We start from the raw sequence: 23,490 nt of genomic DNA on the forward strand, positions 1-23,490 counted from the left end.
GGCTGGATCCGCCCCTGGTCACCCCGGTCCAAAATGCATATTTGGCACAGGAGCAAACATGTCGTCCTCCTTTCTCAAACCGTATAATTAATGAATTGGGCTTTTAAATGTGAGAATAATGTATCTCTTATATAAAATGTTAATGAGATGTGAAAAGTAGATGGTATATAGTTTATGATAAGGTGAGACGTGATCGATGCATGTGAAAGTGAGAGTAGCTAGGAAGTAAAGAAACCTATGAAAGAGAAGAAGAAAACTTGATTTAAAACAACATTGGTTGATCACTTGTTTTGAATGATACAGTAGAAAATAAAAAGCTTTGTGGTGTGTTAACCATCAACCAATGCTTTAAGTAACATACTTAGCAAGGTAACAAACAAGAAATCGTTTGTTACATACCTAGTTTTAAAACTTTCACTATTACTGCATACTAGGATGGTTATATGTTATGTAAATTCAACTAAAAGTGTATCATTGCTTGCATCAGTGAAATGCACCCGTGACGGTTTGGTTTATGAACCTTTCGAAGAAGTCAACAAAAACATATAGAGTAAGATATTTTGAGTACACTAACGAGTAATTCTGGTTACCTATTGTGCCCAATCACAGCAAATAATATATGTAAGACATTGTAGATATATACAAAACATAATGATGATAGGAAAGTGGGAACTGTTGTTTGTTCATTATTATATGTCATAATTATTAACTTCATTCACAAGCAAATCCAGCAGTCCATCGCATGCCCTTCAAATATCATTGTCTTTCAGTCACTTCTTCTGAGATGTATCTACTTGGTAATATTACGGTGGATATGTAAGAGGTTACTAAAGACTTACCAACTTGACTATCATTTGAATATTTTTCTTCAAATTCTAGTATTTATCTTTGTTAAAATTTGGCTGTGAATCTCTATAACTTTTTTTAATAAGAACAATAGTTTGCTCTGAATAGAGATTTGGCCCACTAATCTATCTTTTTCTAAGCTTTTACCACCGAAAAGCGATGTTTATGTGTCTAGGCATGCCTTAATAGTAATACAATTTTAAACACATAACGAAAAGCATAGGCAACAATGCATCATTTTGGATATTATGTAATTATTCATCATGGAGTGCGCAAAGATCACGCCTAATACGTGCCTATGTTTCAGCCTATGTCACCACATCAAGACTCTTTGCTAATTTGGTTAAGCCTTAATCAAATCACAATAATTCGCGGGCGTATCGGGATCGAAGCCTTTTACTCCGGTTAATTTTATTCACATAAATTTTATATGGAAGAACGGTAAGTACGATTGAATTTATCAATCAAGCCATACCAGCTTACCCACCTTCATAACCGTCGTCTATTTGATAAATACCAAAACTATTTTCAATGTTTTGCATACAGTGTACCCGAATTTGAGCCGGTTTAACCACATTTTCTCATTTGCTTCCTTCAAATAATGCCTATATAAACCGGACACAAGACAAGTCTACTTCACGCCTCAAAACCAAAGTAAGAAGATGGAAGCAAACACTATGTTTCTTACAAAAGCTCTTCTTCTTGTATGTTTCAAAGTCTGCTTCACATTAGCTTCTGACCCCGACCCGATCCAAGACTTCTGTATACCAAAACCAATCACATCTCCTCATCACCATCCCTTCTCCACAAATCTCCCATGCAAAAACTCCTCCGAACTAACCACCGAAGATTTCATCTTTTCCGGCTTTAAAACCCCTGGAAACTTCTCCGATACCGGGCTAGCCACGGTCCCCGTAAACCCGACAACCTTCCCGGGCCTTAACACACTGGGTTTGTCGTTTGTCCGGGCGGATCTCAAACCCGGAGCTATAAACCCGCCACATTACCATCCTAGGGCCACGGAGGTAGCCCACGTGGTTAAAGGACGGGTTTACTCCGGTTTTGTAGACTCGAACAATAAAGTCTACGCTAAGGTTATGGAAGAAGGAGAAATGATGGTGTACCCAAAAGGGCTAGTGCATTTTCAGATGAACGTGGGAGATGTTACGGCCACGATTCTAGGAGGACTTAATAGCCAAAGCCCCGGGATTCAGAAGATACCGTCGGTTGTTTTTGGGTCAGGGATCAATGAGGAGTTGCTTGTGAAAGCTTTTGGGCTGAGTCTTGAGCAGATTGGTACTTTGAAGAAAAGATTTAATCCTGTGATGTCTAATGAACATTGATGTTTTCTCTTAAACGAGATTATATTATATGCAACTTATAAGTTAATAGATCTTTATGTGTCCTTGGGCATAACGTTATTTATACTTTTTGACCCTCAAAAGTTTTATCTATATATGCCTTCATGTTTTTCGGGAGAACATCTTAAACCATGCATGTTTTATATGTGTATATAATCTTCTTTCTGCATGGATTATCTCTATCTATTATCACGACCTACATTTAACATTTCAAATCCTAAATTACTACACTAATTTAGTTAGCACTAAGAAGTCATACCCCAAATAAACTTTTCCATGTCACTGTTCTAAAATTTCATAATGTCCAAACTTAATTAAGAAGACTCATATCCACAAAACACATCAAGGTCAATCCATGCTAGTAGTTTATTTACAAGTCCTTAAGGCTATATATATAAACTGCTCTTCCCCTCAAACGTATCCAATGTATGGTTATAGTACATTGATTGCGTGTAACTTTGAACATATGTAGTAGTATCACGTTCTAACTTTGAAACCGTGTCACAATGTATCAAGATCTAAAACAAACTAGATCTCGACGGGTTTTTGTTTTTATTTATTTTTATATAAATATTTTGTTTTCAATTTTAAATTAGTATATATTATAATATATATGTGTCTATCAATTTTTAAAACATAATAATTAATAAGTTTACGGTATATTTTTTCATTGAATAGATTGTTTCAAACTTTCACATGTATTTGTATTTTCTTCTATATATTTTTTTGGATTATTATTTCATTATTAAATCGTAACTGTATATATAAAGATTAGTAAAATATTTTTGTATTGTCATATTCAAAGATATTGTAACATTTCACAAATTTAGAAACTTTTTTTAAAAAATAAACTTTTCGGTTCATAGATTTATATTATCGAGTAAATAATTAAACATTTACTTTTTGTTTAATTTTTAAAATAAACTATATAGTTTAAAATTTGTTTTTATTGGTTTAAGGTAGCAAAGATTAATCATTGTTAGATAATATGATTTTTGTTATTTTAAAATTTTTTTTTATAATTTTAAAAGTTAACATCGACAAATATTTAAGATATGGAGGTATAGTATTACAACATTAAATTACATCTATTTAATTTGTACTATCTATAAATCCAATGGATCATCTATTGTTTAGATCCAATTATTGATAGTCCAATAAAAAATGTTGGTAGACTCAAAATTTAAATAATAAGATTAGAGATTAAATATAACTTTTTAGGAATTTGTATATTAAGTTTATTTTTTTTTAAATCACACAAGATTGTGAGTCATGTTTTAATATATAAGTAGGCAAACATAGAAAATAAAAATTTCAGAAGAAAACATACAAAAGAATCGGGTACGAGTCTGTACATTAAAGTGGGCTACAGATAATTGACCAAATTAAGCTCTAGAGGTAAAAGGGAACAGTTAAAGCCCAAAATGGCATGCGGTTATTTAAATGCGGTTTAGTATTATAATTCTGTACCGGTATTTCCGGTTTGATAGATCCTCGATATCACTTTCCTCCGCATTCACTACCCTGACATGGATCAGCCCCGGCAAATCTCTCCGGCGTCTCAACCACCGGAAACACCGTCCCAAGCTTCGAAACCAGCGGTTTTATCACAGATTCAGCAACCAGCTTCCACCAATCCGAGTTCCTCCTCCGCTTCCCCAACTCCTTCTTCTCCAACCCCGCCGTCACCATCGCTCAGTCCAAACCCTAATCCCTCTCCGGTGACATCTCCGGCGACGCAACAGCAGCGACATATCCCCTAGTCTTTGGCGCGACCTCTTCCACCGTCGTACTCGAGACCATGGCATCGTACACTCACTTCTCCTCAGCATCGTCGACATTGCTATCTCCCTCATCAGCTCCCGCCTCCTCTTCGTCGTCTCCGCCTCCTCTTCTTCGTCTCCGCCTCTTACTGGGAATCAAAAGGTGGTATGGAGATTGGCGTTCCACCTTCCCCAATTCCGAGCCCCTCTCAGCCTCCGCCTTCTGTTTTCCCGGGATCTTTTGGGCAGCAATACGGCGGGTAGGGTCGTGGAACAGTCGGGATATCAGAAGCTGCATCCAATACAAGTCTCCCGCAGGTGAATTTTCAAAGAATTGTGATTGTTATAGCTCAGAAGATGCTACAACTTTGTTTTTATTCTCGTGTGTTCGAAATTTTTGCCTTATGACTGGAGAATGAATATCATCACCTCATTCATTAGCTCGAAAACTTTGAAATGCTAAGATATGAAGTCTCTAAGCGACTCACTAGTAGCAAAACAGTAGTGTTCTTATCCTCGTGTGTTCTTATGGCTGAATAGAGTTTTAGGTAACCATCACTTGGTGATTCTGATACAGATATACCCAGAGCTTAATTATTGTAGCACTGTTGAGTCACTTAACCTTGTTGATCAATTTGAATTGGTTCATGTTTTTTTTTCATTGGTACTTTGTGTTCTTTTTATACACTTCTTAATGAACTTTGTTTGCAAACTCTTTAACTCCTTATATTATTCTTACGGCTGAACTTTCGAGGGCATAGCCTTATGAGACCTTCATCTATTGGTTCTCCTGGTGTCCAATCTAATGGTGCAGCACAACAAAGCTTGCATGCAACTAATCAACCGTGGTTATCATGTTCAGCGCAAGGGAAGCAGCCTTTAGCACCCCCTTCGTATAGACCGCTAGTAAATAAAACCTCCATGCAACCAATATCTCATGTTCCTCAGCAACATCTTTCCACGTCACCAGCGACTTCACAGCCTCAGCAACAACATCAGTCTGAAGGGCAACTTCAACAGAAGCCTTTACCTCACCCACATCAACCGGCCCGTGTCCAAGGGCCAGTAAGTCAGAAAGGTACTTCTCCGGCAATGCTGACCCAACCTCCTGTGTCTCAACCAGGAAACCAAGCTAAAACAGTTTCATCTGAGAATGAGGTGTCTGATAATCGTATCCTGGGAAAAAGAAACATCCATGAGCTACTTCAGCAGGTATCTCACTGATCTCTCTTTATTTTCTCAATCTTGGATAATCCATTTTGCGTATTAAGCGCAGAGCAGATTAGTATTCTCACTCTCACGGCTTGATTCTCACTTAATGAATAGTTGATTTCTACCACTTAGTTATATCTATTACGGAGAAAGTATTTCCTATGATAAAAACAAATTAGAATCTACATTGTGAATGATCTGCCAATTGCCTCGCATAGAAATATCAAAAAAAAACATGCCATGGTGACTTTTAATAGATTCATTAACATATATCTTTAGTTACGTGGGCTCCTTTGTTATTCTGCACTCAAGCTCCCTGCATGAAATCCATTGATTATCTGAATTTAGTATGTCTTGTCTATCCACAGATTGATCCATCAGAGAATTGGATCCAGAGGTTGAAGCCACCCTTGCCGATATTGCGGAAGACTTTCTGGAGTCAGTAAGTAGCTCACACCACTTTGTTTTCCAACACGGTATATGTGAATATTGTGATAAAGAGTAATTTCCTTTTACTAGATCACAACTTTTGGCTGTTCTTTAGCCAAGCATAGAAAGTCAGACACTTTAAGGACATCTTGCTCCATGTTGGTTAGTTCTGATTGTTATTGTGTTCCCCCGTTTCTTTTGATTTCTGCCTCCAGTTACAATGTTTAATCTCGGTTTGGTATATCTTATCCTTAAATGTAGAAAGAAACTGGAATATCAGGCCTCCTGGTTTTAGCAGTGACGAGATCAAGGCATTTCGAAAGCCAGTAAGAATCATTTACATATTTGTTGTGTAATCAACTTGCCCAAAGTAGCTTCCTAACGCCTTTGGTTCTTTTCTTTGATAATGATTTGCAGCTGACAACAGATATTCACAAAGAGAGACTTGCCGCTGTAAGTTATTACCGTTAAAAGCACACATGATGCAATAGCAACCCGTATTATGCAACTGAGTAGGAAAACAAAACGTAGATATTGAAGTTGTGCTTGTTGACTTTGTATGTATGTTGTGGGCTTTGAAGATAAAGAAGTCTGTGACGGTAATGGAAGCAGGAAACGCCAGGAATCCATACGGGCACGGGATGGCTAATGCAAGAGGTGGTCAGGCAAAGACGCCTGCTAATCCCTTGGGCTCTACAACTTTTAATCACTGATGTATTGGATGAAGTATGAACCCTTCAATCATCTTTGGTAAGTAATTTTACATTTTGTAACTTCATGTAGATCTCAATCCCAAGATAACTACAAGCATGGAGGTTCCAGCCTAGATCCTAATTTTGAACCATAAGTAAAATATCTTATCACCTTATGGGATTGAATTTTTTTGAAAAGCGCAAAAGTATAGGAACAGAGAGGAATAAGAGATGAGAAGTGGTCCGGCGGCTAGCTAGTATTATCCATTAAACAGATTCTTCTGATACAATCGAATCTGCTGATCAAATTTTACAATGCTTTTGCTTGATTCCGTGTCTTGGTTTATGGATTCAAGACGTACAAATGCTAATTAATACGTGATGGTGAATAGAGAGAAACAGAGAGTGTGCTTGATGGAAAAGGAATGGAGGGAAGAGTGAGGGTAAATAAGTTTCATTGTTAAGATCACTGTTCTTTTGTTACTCTTACCAGATTCTTCTGTCTTGAGTCAAAGAGCTTTCTCATTCTTGTCCTTCTTCTTCTCATGAGGTTTGAGCTCGCTCAACTGTGTGTGGCAGATAGAGGAATAGTGAAATGGATAAAATTGGAATTCTCATCCACAAGTTAGATGATTAAGTGTCAGTGACTCAGACTCAGTGGTGTGTAATTAATTAATTACTAATTAGAGAGAAAAAATCTAATGCACGCCGGATTAAATAGCAAGAAAAATAAAATAAAAAGTGACTACTGGTGGAAAACATTATTTGAATCTTTAATTTTTTTTAAACTAAGTGAAAAAATCAAGGTGGAACCACTAGAGTAAACCATCCTTTTCCCCCACAACATGTTGATGTTCCACCACATGCATTTGTCGTTATGCAATGCATGACAGAAAATGCATAACGCATTAAAATTTTTAAAAAGTTGTGCGTTTATATAATGAATGAATAAGTAATCAATCAATCAATCTGAGTCACAGATAGTTTTGTTGCCGCCGCCACCACCACCAACCACAATCTCTCCCTAGAGCCGCCATGGATTCCGTCAGGCTTCCAACGGCTCCTTCCTCTCTCCGTAGCCAAATGCTAGGTCAACCCCTTCACCGCATTCCCCTACCTCCCTGTAACGGCCGCAGCAACCTCCGGTTTAAACCGGTTATTGGAACCAATCTATCTCGAGAAAACCACGTCTCTCCGGTTGCCGTTATCACCCGAGACGAAACATCAGTGGCTCCTCTCGCTTCTCCTCAGCCACGTCTCAAGGTCTCTCCGAGCTCGCTCCAGTACCCCGCCGGTTACCTCGGCGCGGTTCCGGAGCGTGCGAGCGATCCCGAGAACGGGAGCATCGCGGAGGCGATGGAGTATTTGACGAATATACTGTCCACTAAGGTTTACGACGTGGCGATTGAGTCGCCACTCCACTTGGCCAAGAAGCTATCGGAGAGGTTAGGTGTTCGCTTGTTTCTCAAGAGAGAAGACTTGCAACCTGTAAGTCTTTCATTTTCACTCTGATTCTGATTTCACATTGAAAGAGTTCATTTTTAATGTTCAAGAAATCGCTAGGTGGTGGTTACAAGTAGGAGTCAGTCCGGAGCTTAGACCATGATTAACCCGGACTTTTAGGCTGGAATTCTTAGCTTTGGCTTTTTAACTAAGAAAAGCTAAGTAATGTCTCTTAAATAAGAGATATAATAGCCGACTCTTAGCCGTAAAAAAAAAGAGTCAAATCATGAGTTAAGATTCCCAAATTAAAAACTCGGGTTAATGCGGGTTTCTTAGGCTGGAGTTCTTAGCCTAATATAAAAAACGTCTCTTAGCTTTTAACTAAGAAAAGCTAAGAACTCCACCCTAAAAGATCCGCATTAATCATACTCTTAGGCCGATTTTTCAAAAGCATAGACTATATTTTTAAAATTGTTTAAAATATAGTTTAATTCTGATTTGATGACTAGAGGGATGTTTAGGCGCCGACTAGACGGATTTTTAGAACACTTAATTTTGCTGAGTCATGTATGAATTTGAGGCTACGTTTAAGTGTGTATCTGTGTGGTTGATGATGGTTCAGGTGTTCTCGTTTAAGCTTCGTGGAGCTTACAACATGATGGTGAAGCTTCCAGCTGAGCAGTTAGCGAAAGGAGTCATCTGCTCCTCAGCTGGAAACCATGCTCAAGGAGTTGCTTTGTCTGCCGCCAAACTCGGCTGCACCGCCGTGATTGTTATGCCTCGCACAACTCCAGAGATCAAGGTGATGTCTTTGAATCCTTGTTGAATCTGAAGTTAGTATCTGATTGGTCTATGAAAAAACAAAAAAAAAACAGTGGCAATCTGTGGAGAATTTGGGTGCGACGGTTGTTCTTGTTGGGGATTCGTATGATGAAGCACAAGCATTTGCTAAGCAACGAGCTGAGGAAGAAGGTTTGACGTTTATACCTCCGTTTGATCACCCTGACGTTATTGCCGGACAAGGGACTGTCGGGATGGAGATCACAAGGCAAGCTAAAGGTCCGTTACATGCTATATTTGTCCCCATCGGTGGTGGTGGTTTGATAGCTGGGATTGCTTCTTACGTGAAGAGAGTTTGTCCTGAGGTACAGTGTGCAAGTCTTTTGTACTCTTGTTGCTTTGGTGTTGTCACCTTATTGTGGCTTTATTGTGGGGTTATGCAGGTGAAGATCATTGGTGTGGAGCCAGCAGATGCAAACACAATGGCGTTGTCGCTGCATCACGGCGAGAGAGTGATACTAGACCAGGTTGGGGGTTTTGCAGATGGTGTAGCAGTCAAAGTAGTTGGGGAAGAGACTTTTCGTATATCCAGAAAGCTGGTGGATGGTGTTGTACTCGTCACTCGTGATGCTATCTGTGCATCAATAAAGGTAACAACGCTTGTGATACGGTTTGTAAGCAATTTCACAAGCAATGATCATATACTTTTATCTCTCTACAGGATATGTTTGAGGAGCAACGGAACATTTTGGAACCAGCAGGTGCTCTTGCGATCGCTGGAGCTGAAGCGTACTGTAAGTATTATGGGCTAAAGGACGTGAATGTTGTGGCCATAACCAGTGGTGCAAACATGAACTTTGACAAGCTGAGGATTGTGACGGAGCTCGCTAATGTCGGTAGGCAACAGGAGGCTGTTCTTGCTACTATCTTGCCGGAAAAGCCTGGAAGCTTTAAGAAATTCTGTGAACTGGTGCGTGTTAGTGCTGGGTTTGCGGGTCAACCCGCCCCGCAAAAACCCGCGGGTAACCCGTCAAACCCGCGGGTAATATTAATTATATTAAAAATAATTATTTTAATTAAAAATAATTATTATATAGTTAAAAAATATTATTTTTTAAAAAATTATATTAAAATAATATATTTATAATTAAAATTATATAAATATTTACGAGATTTAATATATTTTTTATAAAAAAAAACATTTAAAAAAAAAAAAAAAAATTTCTTAAATTTGCGGGTTAGCGAGTACCTGCGATTCAAATTCGACTGACCCGCATCCGCCCCGCTTAAAATAATCTTGACCCGCACCCGCACCCGCCATTGCAAATTTTCAAATTGTTCGACCCGCACCCGCCCCGCAGCGGATCAAATGGGGCGGGACCCGCGGGCATTGATTAAAATTCCCAGCTCTAGTGCGTGTGTTTGGTATTAGAGCATGTAGCAGTTAATCCCGTTAATATAATTCATTTGATCGATGCAGGTTGGGGCAATGAACATAACCGAGTTCAAGTATAGATGTGGGTCTGAAAAGGAATCTGTTGTACTATACAGGCAAGTCTGTTCCTGAAGAAATATTCTTTATTCGTTGTTATTCGTCTTCTAATCCGGAGTGTTGTGTATTGTTGCTTAGTGTTGGAGTGCACACACCAGGAGAGCTCAAAGCACTAGAGAAGAGAATGGAATCTTCTCAGCTCAGAACTAGGAACCTTACAAGCAGTGACTTAGTTAAAGATCACCTGCGTTACTTGGTACGTCCCTTAAAGTCAATAACTCTCATTGACTGATGAAAGTTTGGTTATGTGAATGACACTTTGTATATGTTCAGATGGGTGGAAGATCAAGTGTTGAAGAAGAGGTTCTATGCCAGTTCACCTTCCCGGAGAGACCGGGTGCTCTGATGAACTTCTTGGACTCTTTCAGTCCTCGTTGGAACATTAGCCTTTTCCATTACCGTGCAGAGGTTTGTATCTGAGTTCACCATTACACCACAAGAAAGCTTTGTTGTAACTTCAATGGTTCCTTCTTTCAAAACAGGGTGGGGCAGGTGCAAATGTGCTGGTCGGGATCCAAGTGCCGGAGCAAGAAATGGAGGAGTTCAGAAACCGAGCTCATGTTCTTGGATACGAGTACGTCTTGGTAAGTGAAGACACAGTTTTCAAGCTTCTAATGCACTGAGTTTAAAGCTGTGATGGAGAGACCAAATCTGAGGAAGTAGTAGAAGCCATGGGAGTCTTCCTTGTGTCCATGGTTGTTCTTGAGCTCTCTGTTGGAACAAAACCTGTGAGTCTCGGGTCTGTTAGATGGGCTTTTATGTCACGGGCCTATTACGCTAGCCCAATATGTAACCTTTATTGCCTACGAGCTCTTATCAGTCACTATGCTGTAATCTGTAGACTTTGGATACCTTTCAGCAAATAATGTGAGGGCTAACCTTCCAATAAATTTGATCTAACAAGTAATTCTGTTGTAGATTTGTATGCAAATACATATCATATTATTCAAATCACTCAGGATGAGAGGATGCCTAGGGGCGGATCTGGGCACAACCGGTTAAAAATTGGTCTTGGCCCCAAAAAAATTGGAGGCTTTTTACGTGGGCAAAAAAGCCCCAAATCATGAAAAAAAATGTTTCAAACGCCGTGATGATCTGGTCCTAAATTGATCAAATTTTCGACATATCAGCAAATTATTCTTCTTTTAAATAGAGCCAAAACGTATATAAATAAATGATTAACTGTAGAAGTTACATCAAAATTATTACTGTCTACTGCTGTAAAAAAGAACAAATTTTATCACTGAAATAAATGAAAAGAGTCAAAAAGAAAGAAAAACCTTCACACCCGGTGGGACTCGAACCCACAATCGTTTGATTAGAAGTCAAACGCCTTATCCATTAGGCCACGGGTGCATCTGTTGTAAACATATTTATTAAACTAGATTAAAATTTTGTTAAATATAAGAAATTGGTTCATGATCTGGTTATGATTCAAGTCTGGTTCAATCACGTGTTTGTTATAAGCATAAAGGCACAGGATGAACAGTGGTGGAACATCAGCTAGCTATTGGCCTTGGTTCAAGAAGATGGAAGAGATTGTGAGCAGTTCCTTGGCCACTAAATGTGCGTCTGGTGAAGATAGAAGTGGTAGGTCACTGGGGAATACCGTGAAGCCAGCAAGGAGGTAATGCAGAGAATTTTGTAATATTCTTGCTCTCTCTTTACGCTTGTGGAATGAGTAGTTGGAGTGTGTCGAGAAGGAGGAAATCCAGAGGAGAACAAGGCCATTGCTAAAGTGGCACGAGCACAACCTTTTCATTGAGTCTTGACGTGTTATCCAAGGAAGGTCTTTCTTTCGCCACCAATTTAAATAGCACCACTCTTTGAGACATTTGGGTTTGTTTAGTATTAATTAGTTACATCATGTAATGTAATGTAGTCTAATCTATTCTCCTTGGTCTTTGAATTTGTATAGAGCCCTTTTATATTTAGAAAATAATTTAATATAATAGAGCCTTTCATTTGCCAGTCCACTGCTAAGCTATATGCCTCAAGATTTAGACTTAGTGCTCAGTATACATGTTTTTTTTTTATAAGTAAAATTTGAACGTAGATGTTGTGTAGTGCTACTAGCTAGTTGCATGGATTTGTTCTAAAGATATTTGGAAAAACCCTTTGACAAAAGAAACTTGGCGTAACTATTATTATCTAAATATATTAGACTCTCTCCAACAAAACTAATTAACGCTCGAACTTTATATCTCAAATCCGAATATTCTTTTTATTCCTCACGCAAAGAACATACCATGTTAGTGGATACATTACAAACATGATAAAGAAAACATAACATAGATAAGAGAGATGTTACAAAGTAGTTCATAATCTGCTGATTCCGAGGGGAACCGAAGCTTGCCAAAGGATAGAAGTTGCCCAATTTCTAGATTGAGATAAAGAAAACTTGCTGTCTCTCCATCATCAGCCTTCTGCAGTCTTCATTGCTCCATATCTTAAAACACTTTCCTTACAAGAACACAAAATCACTTAAACTAGACATTAATTAGTAATCTCCTTTTTTTTGGCCATCCCTGAAGATATAAACCTCTAAGATAAATCAGAGGTTTTTCTCTTCTTCACCTTAGGGGATGGCCGTTCTCTTTTGATTTGCGGTGTTCTGCCAAATTAAGAGAAGGCTTCAATAATGGAGGCTTGCTAGGGGTTTTTATAGATTTTAATTTATTTTTCTTTGATTTGTGCTACTTTTTTGTTTGTCTATGGTCATGAAGACATTTAAAAAGATACACCGAAAACCCGTCTTAGTGTTCTTTCCACTTTTTCTCATTACTTTTTCATATTTTTTCTAAGAAAACAGGTTATTAAAACAATGAATATATATCATGTTTGTAATGTTTTTTTTTTTGCTAAAATGTTAAATTTTATACCAAGATTTTTAAGTTTTGACAGAAATTACAGGGAAAACTAGAAGCAGAAATTACATAAAATAAACTAAACACAAAGAACCTAACAGCAAGAAAAAACCAAAGCAAGAGAGAAGAGTCAAAGACTTTTGTTAATGTATATATATCATGTTTGTTAATGTTCTTTATAAAGGATATTCCTTTTGTATCATAGATGGATGCAATATGTTATTTGGCACATATATATACACGTATTTATTTTGTAGTTATTATATATTGCATGCTGAGTAACAAAATACACAATAACACATAAGGGGAATAATCGTATAGTGTAAAGAGAGTATTGGGAATGTTTTTTAAAAAACTTCTATATATACATATATATTAGTGGAAGTGGAAGCAGATGATGCTGGAATCAAGGGGAGTCTTACGTGAATATGCTTGGAATTTTGGATCATCCTATGGAATATGCCATTCACCTAGATTGCCTTTTTCAGTAGTATATGTAGGATATATGTTCACCATCTTGATTGAGCGTTGGCGATGGTGAAACAACAGAACCATCGATATAGCCGGTTAGATCATAACCATCGAGCAAAGCGTGGACCTGACGGCTCCACATCAAGAAGTTTGACGAAGTGAGTTTGGTAACGTTCGTCATGTTAAGGTTGAGAAGGTTTTGTGAGTCAGAAACTAGTATAGTTTCACTGGAAGAGGCTGGAGAAGTCGACATTGATGTCGTGAAAAGAGAAGAGAGGCGATGCCTTTGAATTTTATTTTTGGCGGCTGAAGAAAATTTTTGTGAGATCCCTAGGTATCACAGCTCTGATACCATATAGAAGTATTGGACTGAATGAATGTTATTAGAGAGTATAATACAGTATTTATACTGTGTACAAGAGATATATACTAGGGATTACATAATGACTTAAACACCCTTATATACATATATCCTACAGTATATACACTCATGATTCATATGATGACATCTGCAAAATTGATCAGGTTTATAACTAGTTCTTTACTATACACTTAATCAGGTATGTAAACTACCCGAGATGTCAGATATGTAGAATTTCTTTTCAGAATATGATTATTCGTCGAGATACAAATATTATAGTTATATAGTTTAATCTTCTAACAAAGTTTTAATCAATTAACTTGTTAAACATATTTTCTTCAAATATTTCAAAGAACTTAACTTAATTCACTATAATGTATATATATATTTCTTAAAATTCGCTATTAATATTTGGAAAAGTGAAAAACTTAATACAGTATATGCAATATTTCAAATATATATTTTGTCAATTTTTGATACAATAAAATCAGGTAGAAGCCGATAGAAAAGGTTTCCTGAAAACCACATCTATTTTAACCCGGTTTGATCTACATAAAAAAAAATAAAGTTTTAATTATCTTCAAACAAGTTTATTTTAATTTGGTATCATTTTACCTGCTAGGAAGAGTTCTTTATTTGAGACATTCATTCCAATATTATTGCACCATAATAGCAGGTAGTATAATTTAATTTTCTTGAATAGTACACTAGTATATGAAATCCACCTTCTGTGGTTGTATTATATCTAAATTGACTTCACATGTAGTTCGACGCCCAAAGAAAAAAATGAAAGTTTTGATCCACCTTATGGGATTCTTCCCAACTTCTACAGCTAAAAAAAAACATGACCTAATATTGCAGTAGATTAGTAGAAGAAAACCATTTATTGGTTCTTTGGCAAGAAATAATCTATTGGTTCAGGTTCAGTAATCGGTTTTCTCTCGACTTAAAAGAAGGTGACATCATTTCTGTTCAAAGCTTAAATTATTATAGGCTCATAAAAGGCCCATGAAGAGTTGCAAATAAGTAAACGACATTTTGGCCTTTTGGTTCGAGAGTCCCACATCGGAAAACTGATTGACGTTATCAGCAGAAGTTGTATTATAACAGAGACTCTCTCGTCTCCGTTAAAAATCACGCAGCCATGTGGTGAGCACAAAGCGAACTATTCTTTCGCCTTTTACTAAAGAATACCGTGTGTTCTCCATGCTAAGTGGCATACGCCTATTTTTGGAGGGTCCTACTTTCGAGTGGGCCCAACAACGAATAGTTTAAATTTTTACCGATCTGGTTTAAAACAGTTTACTTGGTTTAATTTATTTGGTTAAAGGATAAATCAAATTCTTACTATACCGAACCGTTTTCAAACGATGGTTAACCCTAAGTCCCTAACTATACCCAAATGATTAACTTAAATTATTACTGTCACGAGCTCATCCATATAGTAGACAAATAGTCGTGTTAATTTTGTTTAGTATCTAAATACAAAATGACGAAGACACGAAAGAATAATCCGATTGACATTTTTTTTGCGCAACATAGAGATATTATAGAAGCTAAACGAGTTGGCCCATGGGGGCAATACAAAGGTGGACTTTTGCTAACGCGTCCGCTATCTCATTAGAGGTCCGAGAGCAAAATAAAAAACGACAAACTGAAAACAGAGAAGAAATCGAATCGATGTCCGACAACACTCCGTAGAGTTATGTCGGTCTTCGCTTCGTGGTGATCGCCGTGATGAGCGCTTGAGCATCTGATCGAAGCCAGATCGAGGTGAAGCCGAGTGAGAAGACGTGAAGTAGAGCATCTCTAATGGCTAGAGCTTCTGCAAGAAGTGGTGATGCAACGTGATGATGAGATCTTCCTCCTCTCCCTACCTCTTGGTGTTTGTCTCTGAAGACTCATCCTGAATCTGCAACCACAGAGTCTGCTTTCCAGGCACCATCCGTATATGTATATTACGGGGTCAATATTTTAACTTCAGTTATTTCGGGTCAATATATTTACTCTTATGTGTATGTTTGCTGAGGATTGTGGCATGCAATTGAAAGTGACAGGACAACGGATGCATGATCGACTGTGTTTGTTCGATGTTTTGAAACCAAAGAAAGAGCATGATGTTTCTGTCTCTTTAATATCTTAAATTTTGTTACAAGACTGTTTATACCGGTTTAACCAACATGTTATTACGTATTATGTCTAATAGATTGCCGCACGCAAGTAAAAACTAAAATTTTGAAAATTATACTTCCTTTGTTTGATTAAGATATAAGTTTTAGAAAAAAAATTGTTTCACAAAAATAAATTTTTATATTTTTATATAAAAATTACAATTTTCAATAAAATTAATTGGATTATTGAAAGACCATTGGTTAAAAAAAACATTAGAATTTGATAAATTTTTAAAAAACTATGCATGATTGATGTGTTTTTTTTAATATATGTGAAAATACCAAAAAAATCAATCTTTAAATAACAGGAGTATTTGATATTAGTCATGTGGGACCTTGTGGCCAAATAGTAAATAAAAAAAAAAGATTTGTGACACCAACACAATTTAACTATTACATGAAATCAAATGACATTGTTCATGAATACATATACATATATAGATCTTTGTTGTTGGTCCATTTACATATCCAAAAGAGAATCTATTTGTAAGCTTTTTTTTAATGAATCTGAAATATTATAGGTTAATTAATCAAAAATCATTCATATGTCCGAAATATTCTTCATCAGTATTCGTCACTGTGTATATTATATTTGTACGAATATATATATATTATTATTTTCGTACCTACACTATGGATTAATATGTAAGTTTTATTAAATATATTTTAGTTATGAAGATACAGTAAATCATATCAATGTATAATTCATTTATGAAAACATGTACACTGGTGTCCACTTTCGTTATTTCTACAACTGCAACGAGGATAGCATGCGTCTTGAATTTCGGATACGCATTGCCTGGCAGCCGTCGTTGGATTTGGATCACATTTTCCGCTGTGAAGGTAATCAAGTTGTGGCGCACAATCGTCTGCCTCCACTATTTTATATCAACAACAAAATATTAGCTGGTAGATAATAAAATTGATAATGCAATAAATACAAGTTTTATAAAACGTATACCATCAAAATGTTTTCTAATCGAAACCATATATATATAATATATATTACCTTTTGTATTAAGCAGCACGAAAAATATGAGAACACAAGAAACCACAAACAAAGTACCAGATTTCATGATGCAAAATTTAATAAATGATTTTTATGTTTTTTTTTTTTTGAATTTTTTTTGTTTATTTCATACTGAATATTTTCTCATCACTATTGCTAGTATATATATTGAAAACACACAAAGACATTTTGAATTATTACTCAATTAAAAAGTAACAAAATCATATTTGACCAAAATAATTAATTCGGGTAATAAATTATATTTGACTTAAAAGTAATCTAGATTTGCATATCTATACATATTAATTATGCCTTTTCTCTTTTTATGCATCCATATCAGCATCTGTGTGCTAATACTAATTGCAATTTGGCTTTATTTGAACACACACAAATATTTATATATATATAATCAACATATATAAAATAACGTATTTCATTATTTATATATGAAATAAAAGGCGGAAACTGTAATTACTTGTTGCACCTTTTGTCAAAATAATTTCGTTGTCAGTCACGAATCTAACTATTTTTCCATTTTTGTTTTTAAGCTGATAACCATAATTTAAATATTAATCCCTTTCATTTTTAATTAAATATTTAAAATCAGTTTATAATCACTATTTTCATTTATCTTTTAAAAAAAAAAAATATAACATAAAATAAATAAACCATATATAGATGAAATCTAGAGCAACCCATACACCTTCTTATGACAAACTCATTAGTTTAATTATCTTGTTCTGTTACACTCTTACTGTCAATATACTTAGGTAGTTTTAATATGAAATTTAATTAATGTCAGATTTGTGTAGAGTTAGTACAATTATTTTCAAAAGAAAACATCTAAAATTTTGATGGCTTTTACTTTAAAACCTAGATGGACTATAATTAATTAATTATGTAGTTTAAAATATATATATATATATATATATAATTATGGATAGCTGGTAGTGAGATCCTCTGTTCCAAACGCTACTGTTGCTGAGAAGTAAAAGAGTCCAAAGACATTAAAGTGGCATATCGAGAAACTACTTTCGGAATATGATAAAGATGAATGGAGTAAGCATTTATACTATTGCATTTGCATTTTAAGCATAAAGGGTTAATTGCGGTTAACGTCCTAGTTCTCTGATTTTTTGTTAATTTTATGACAATCTCCAGGTATATTGGTGCTTGCTGGTCGATACATTAGTGTAGATCCCGATGAAGAGAACATAATCTGCATACACCTTTATATGACCAACTCATTAGCTAAATTATAAGTAGGTTTTAATATAAAATATAACTAATGCCAGATTTGTGTAATTTCATTAAAATATTTAAAGTTGTATATACTATAAAGATCTAATTTATAGCTCATTACATCATAAGTACATATTTTTACATAGTAAAAGTGGTTCATCTTTTTAGTTGTGGTGCATCTTGAGATGTTGTGTCTAAGTTTCTTCTTCTTCATAGTTTGTAATTCATCTTTTTATTTAATCTTTATTTTTTATTATGTTTTCCATTTTTTCACATTTTCTATTTTCTGCTATTAGCTTTTGGTCTTACTTTTCAACTTCTTGAATACATCTATATGTTCTATATTTCTTGTATTCACATAATTTTGGCAAACAATCATACTTAGATTTAATACCTTATAATTTTTTTTAACGACCAAAACATTCTGATGTATTATAAATCAAACAATGTTAATCTTTGGCATATCAAACAACGGGAGTATACTTCAAGTGATGTAAAAGAGAGCAAGTTTGTTAAATCTCCAAACTCAACTCTTTGAACCGTAGCTCGAGATCCATGACAATAGCAAACTGATTCAAATTCAAGGTTAAGCGGGGCAGCAGTGTTCTCTTGCAAGAGAAAAAAACTGTATTCATGTTTTACTTTATAAACACGGGCCTACTAAATCAAGAGCTCAAAAGTCTATGATTCAATATTTAAGTTCTAAAAGCTAAGAATTGGATTAAGAAGAAGGCGATAACTGGTTATTCCTCAAAGGAATACATGAAATAAAAGGAATTTTAATATGTGGAATGGAAAAAATAGAATAGAAACTGAAATTGGAATTAGAATTGGAACTCCAATCATTCCACACATTCACGAGCCTTTTTAATATGGAACAATTAGAGTAGAATTTACTAAGGATTTTTTAAAAGTTTATGTGGAAATGAAAAAAAAGAAAAATTCCATGTAACTGGTAAATAGTTTTTGGAATTCCATGAAATGATGTATTTCAAACAATTCTATAATTTAGTATTCCAATTGCAGCAGAAATGAAATCCTAGAAAAATGAAAAGAAGTATTCATTTATCAAAATTTCTAAAGATATAGACACAATTGGAAAGAGACAGTGACAAAAAAAAAAAAAAAAAGGATTTGCTCAATGTCTTGACTATACAATTGTAATGGAAATACTATTTTGAATTTTGAGAATAAAGGTAGAAATAAGACCATGATGATCACAGGAAAATGGAGAAGTAATGGTAAAAGTGATAAGAAATTTGAGTATAAGCCAGGGTTGAGAATATTACGAATAAAAATGAGAAATGGAGAGATTTATAGATCAAGAAGATATATTAAAAATAAGATATATGAGAGATTTTGAGTCGGCAAATATAAGAAAGAACAATTATTAAAATGTCAAACAAACGATTCTGATTAACTTGAAGAAAAAAAACAAAGGAAAGGATCAGTATCACTTTCCCAGTCTTCCAAAAGATAATTCCTCTGAGAACTTAAAATTTAAAAGGGATGGATCTTTTAGTTGTAGAGATCATCATCGTCCCTCTTATCAAATTATTCAAATGCAACATTGATTAACAATAACATAATAGGTAAACATCTAAAAATCCAAGAGAAATAGGACAGATTGTGGTCTTTAGTTTTCCCTTGGTGGTTAGTACGAATGAACAAGAGTGAAGCAGGTACATTGATTAAAAGCAATGAACATAATTCCGATAACTTTTTAAGGAAACATAAGGTTGAAAGTTGAGAGAATCCGATTGAAAACTTAAATAAAAAGGATAATAAATTTGATCACACTAATTGTAGAGATCATCATCGTCCGCAGCAGCAGCTGCCGAGGTGGCAAAAGGATCGGCGACTCCAGTGGTTGCACCTGAACCAGCAGCATTAGTCTCGAACCTGAACTCAGAACCAAACCCTCTAGACTGCTGCAGCGTCTGAGCAAACGCTTGGTACTTCCTGATGTCTGCATCACTCACACTCCTGCGCGCATACTTCATCGACTCCTCAAAATGTGCAGCTTTGATCTCAGACACTTCATCCACTCCATCTTCCTCCATCGCCTCAGGGTTCTCGCTCCTCCTCTTCTCCTTTTCAATGTCCTGCAACAACAAAACCAAAACTTAGTAACAAACTCGAGGGACTCAACACCAATCTCAACTTTTAGAGAATTACAACAACGCTACCTTCTCGATGTTTTCTCTGATGGCGTACTTGCAAGCCCTCTGGCAAATCTCAGTGATATCAGCACCACTGAACCCCTGCGTGTACTTAGCCAGAGCGTTGATGTCAACATCTTTAGCAACAGGTGATTTCCTCAAGCAGGCCTTGAAGATGTTGAGACGTGAATCCTCGTCTGGGAGCGGAATGTAAATGAGCTGGTCGAGCCTTCCTGGACGGAGAAGAGCAGAATCAATAATGTCGGGTCTGTTGGTTGCTCCGATGATGAAGACAGTCTTCTTGGCGTTCATTCCATCCATCTCGGTCAAAAGCTGGTTGAGGACTCTGTCCGCTGCGCCACCTGCATCACCTCCGCCTCCACCTCCTCTCTGAGTGGCAATGGAGTCTAGCTCGTCAAAGAAGAGCACACAGGGAGCAGACTGACGTGCCTTGTCAAAGATTTCACGGACGTTGGCTTCACTCTCACCAAACCACATGGTGAGAAGCTCAGGACCTTTGACACTGATGAAGTTTGCTTGGCACTCGTTGGCTATAGCTTTGGCTAATAGCGTTTTACCACATCCAGGAGGACCGTAGAAGAGGACTCCCTTTGATGGAGACATACCGAACTTCTCAAACTTCTCTGGGTGCTCCACTGGGTATTGGACAGTCTCCTGGAGCTCTCTCTTGACATTCTCAAGACCTCCAATGTCATCCCAAGAAACATTAGGAACCTCCACAACCTGCAAAGCAAAGAAAAATTGGAATGAGATTCAAGTAAAATCACAGGTTCTGATCTCGTTTTAAGTGCAGTGATGTCAACACTCACAGTTTCACGAAGAGCAGATGGGTTGCTGTTGCCGAGAGCAGTGTGGAAGTGCTCATTGGTCACTGCCATGGAGTTGAGGATTTCAGCATCTATGGAGTCATCTTCCAAATCAATCACATCCATCTTCTCCCTGATGCACTGCAGGGCAGCTTCTGTGCACAGAGCTGCAAGATCAGCACCAACATAGCCGTGTGTGTCCTTTGAGATCCTCTCAAGGTCCACCTGAAACAAATAAACAAAATATGAATTTAGCTTAAATAAGTATTACAGTTAACAAAAGCTAGAATCAGAAACTTACATCTTCAGCAAGCTTCATGTTCTTTGTGTGGATCCTGAGAACTTCAAGACGTCCAATCTCGTCAGGAACACCAATATCAATCTCCCTATCAAATCTTCCAAACCTTCTCAAAGCTGGATCAATACTGTTGGGGCGATTGGTTGCTCCCATGACAATAACGTGAGCACGAGACTTAAGCCCATCCATAAGCGTAAGGAGCTGAGACACAATCCTCCTCTCAACCTCTCCATTAGTCTTCTCTCTTTTAGGTGCAATGGAGTCAATCTCATCAATAAATATAATCGAAGGAGCGTTCTTCTCAGCCTCCTCAAACGCTTTCCTGAGATTGCTCTCACTCTCACCAGCAAGCTTAGACATGATCTCAGGACCATTGATACAGAAGAAAAAGGCACCAGTTTCGTTAGCCACAGCACGAGCAATCAGAGTCTTTCCAGACCCAGGTGGTCCGTAAAGCAGAATCCCCTTCGGTGGCTTAACACCAATCGACTTGAACAGCTGTGGGTGCCTCAAGGGAAGCTCAACAAGCTCCCTGATCTGAGCCATCTGCTTCCTGACACCACCAACGTCATCATAACCCACTTCATCTAGCCTCTCTTCGTCCTCTCTCTTAACTGGCTCACCCTCACAGAAAATCTCAGTGTCCGGAGCCACCACACAGTACTCAGCAGGATCTGTCTCAATAACCTTGAACTCCACACTCCTCATTCCTCCTCTCACTAGGAAGAGATCTCCCTTCCTCACTGGGCGATACGCCTCCAAGAAATAAGCTGTTGAAAAAAAAAATCAAATCCTACTCAGAACATCAATCCATAACTGTAAACAATATCTCAAAGACTAACTTACGTTTGAGGTAAGCATCAAAGAGGTTTCCAGTGACTCCTTCAACGGTATCATCAACAGGCAAGATGTGCACACGCTGTCCGTACTTGACATCAGGGCACTGGTGAACAGAGATGACATCACCAAGCCTAACCCTCAAGTTAGATCTAACCACTTTGTTCATCCTGATCTTTGGCTCCTCACATGAATCATCAGCAAGAGCAATGCAAATAGTATCCTTCCTTTTCTTACCCTGCAATACAAAACCCAAAAACCAAATAAGAATCACATCATCAGTAATAAAAAAAAACCTAATTTGGGAAAAAGGCCCAACCTTGATGAGAATGGTATCGCCACGGAAGAGCTGGAGCTTCTCCATGGTGGCAGGGTGGAGAGACACGACGGAGTTATCATCGTTGATGGCCTCGTCGACGACGAGTCTGTTCGGAGACTTCTTCCTCTCCAGAATAGCAGTACTGAAGTCTTTCTTCGATTTCCTGAAAATCAATAAAGGATCAAGCTTTGAGCTTTAGAGACTAGATCAATCAAAACCCTAATCGAGAAATCAAAATCGGAGATCTGGGTACACTTACGAGTCTGAAGATTCAGCTGGGTTCGACATGATTGAATCGAGATTAGCGATTGAGAGAGTCTGAGAGCTTTTAGGGTTATCTCAGAGAATGGGATCTGAAAGAGTAGAAGAGAGATCGTCGCAGATTATATCTCTATGTTTCTTGTTGGAAAAGATATAACTTTTTTTTTCCTTTTTTTTCTAATCTTTCTAGAATATCACAACCGACCCCTATTGTTTCCTTTTTGTCTCGAACCTGTACCCTAATTATGTTATGTAAGTAACAACTCCAATTTTATACATAAAAACAATGTCCAAGAAAGAGTTAGATGGTAACTAATCGCTTTATAGAAAATTAGCGATTAACCGGATTATTCAGATCTAGCTTAAATATTAATATATTTTTTATACATTTATATTAGATAATTTAGTTTTTTTATCTACTTATAAAATTACAACGATTAATTATAAGATTTAGATATATAAAAAAATTTAGACAGATTTATGGATTTGCACTAACACTATTAATGATTAAACATATTAAAAAAGTAATTTAAATCAATTTAAACCAATTTAGAACATCTTAAATTGAACTTTAAGAAAATTATTTT

General features: G+C 36.6%; 3 protein-coding genes, 2 long non-coding RNA genes, 2 other non-coding genes and 1 pseudogene across 8 annotated transcripts; 5 read left to right on the top strand and 3 right to left on the bottom strand.

Moving 5' to 3' along the window:
- Positions 1 to 1,454: 1,454 nt before the first annotated feature.
- On the top strand, positions 1,455 to 2,317 carry LOC106427908 (germin-like protein subfamily 3 member 2). The gene has a single exon (XM_013868624.3). It carries the CDS (start codon positions 1,509 to 1,511, stop codon positions 2,187 to 2,189), a length of 681 nt encoding a protein of 226 aa, XP_013724078.1. The 5' UTR covers positions 1,455 to 1,508; the 3' UTR covers positions 2,190 to 2,317.
- Positions 2,318 to 3,565: 1,248 nt separating this feature from the next.
- Positions 3,566 to 6,927, top strand: LOC106427904 (annotated as a pseudogene).
- Positions 6,928 to 7,161: 234 nt separating this feature from the next.
- Positions 7,162 to 10,968, top strand: LOC106427957 (threonine dehydratase biosynthetic, chloroplastic-like). Of its 2 annotated transcripts, none has more exons than XM_048754781.1 (9): positions 7,162 to 7,791; positions 8,369 to 8,548; positions 8,622 to 8,891; positions 8,970 to 9,176; positions 9,248 to 9,496; positions 10,007 to 10,077; positions 10,157 to 10,274; positions 10,352 to 10,486; positions 10,561 to 10,968. In XM_048754781.1, the coding sequence occupies exons 1-9, from the start codon at positions 7,339 to 7,341 to the stop codon at positions 10,699 to 10,701; spliced, it is 1,824 nt and encodes a 607-aa protein (XP_048610738.1). In that variant the 5' UTR covers positions 7,162 to 7,338; the 3' UTR covers positions 10,702 to 10,968. The 2 variants fall into 2 exon arrangements, with proteins under 2 accessions (XP_048610738.1, XP_048610722.1); XM_048754765.1 differs by having other exon boundaries at positions 7,236 to 7,791; positions 9,248 to 9,568.
- A 393-nt stretch (positions 10,969 to 11,361) lies between these two features.
- TRNAR-UCU lies at positions 11,362 to 11,434 on the bottom strand. Its single transcript has one exon. It is a non-coding gene; the product is annotated as a tRNA-Arg (tRNA).
- A 3,483-nt stretch (positions 11,435 to 14,917) lies between these two features.
- On the top strand, positions 14,918 to 15,035 carry LOC125579426. Its single transcript, XR_007317461.1, has one exon. It is a non-coding gene; the product is annotated as a U5 spliceosomal RNA (small nuclear RNA).
- A 1,547-nt stretch (positions 15,036 to 16,582) lies between these two features.
- Positions 16,583 to 17,112, bottom strand: LOC106427921. Its single transcript, XR_001285557.2, has 2 exons — positions 16,958 to 17,112; positions 16,583 to 16,826 (listed from the first exon to the last, which is right to left on the bottom strand). It is a non-coding gene; the product is annotated as an uncharacterized LOC106427921 (long non-coding RNA).
- Positions 17,113 to 17,345: 233 nt separating this feature from the next.
- On the top strand, positions 17,346 to 19,988 carry LOC111200835. Its single transcript, XR_002654353.2, has 2 exons — positions 17,346 to 18,016; positions 18,119 to 19,988. It is a non-coding gene; the product is annotated as an uncharacterized LOC111200835 (long non-coding RNA).
- LOC106427942 (cell division control protein 48 homolog A) lies at positions 19,864 to 23,098 on the bottom strand. Its single transcript, XM_013868665.3, has 7 exons — positions 22,902 to 23,098; positions 22,643 to 22,805; positions 22,333 to 22,561; positions 21,490 to 22,256; positions 21,192 to 21,413; positions 20,389 to 21,105; positions 19,864 to 20,304 (listed from the first exon to the last, which is right to left on the bottom strand). Exons 1-7 carry the CDS (start codon positions 22,928 to 22,930, stop codon positions 19,999 to 20,001), a joined length of 2,433 nt encoding a protein of 810 aa, XP_013724119.2. The 5' UTR covers positions 22,931 to 23,098; the 3' UTR covers positions 19,864 to 19,998.
- Between the last annotated feature and the right edge of the window lie 392 nt (positions 23,099 to 23,490).

This window comes from Brassica napus, chromosome A1, assembly GCF_020379485.1.
Source record: "Brassica napus cultivar Da-Ae chromosome A1, Da-Ae, whole genome shotgun sequence".
Lineage (NCBI taxonomy): Eukaryota > Viridiplantae > Streptophyta > Magnoliopsida > Brassicales > Brassicaceae > Brassica > Brassica napus.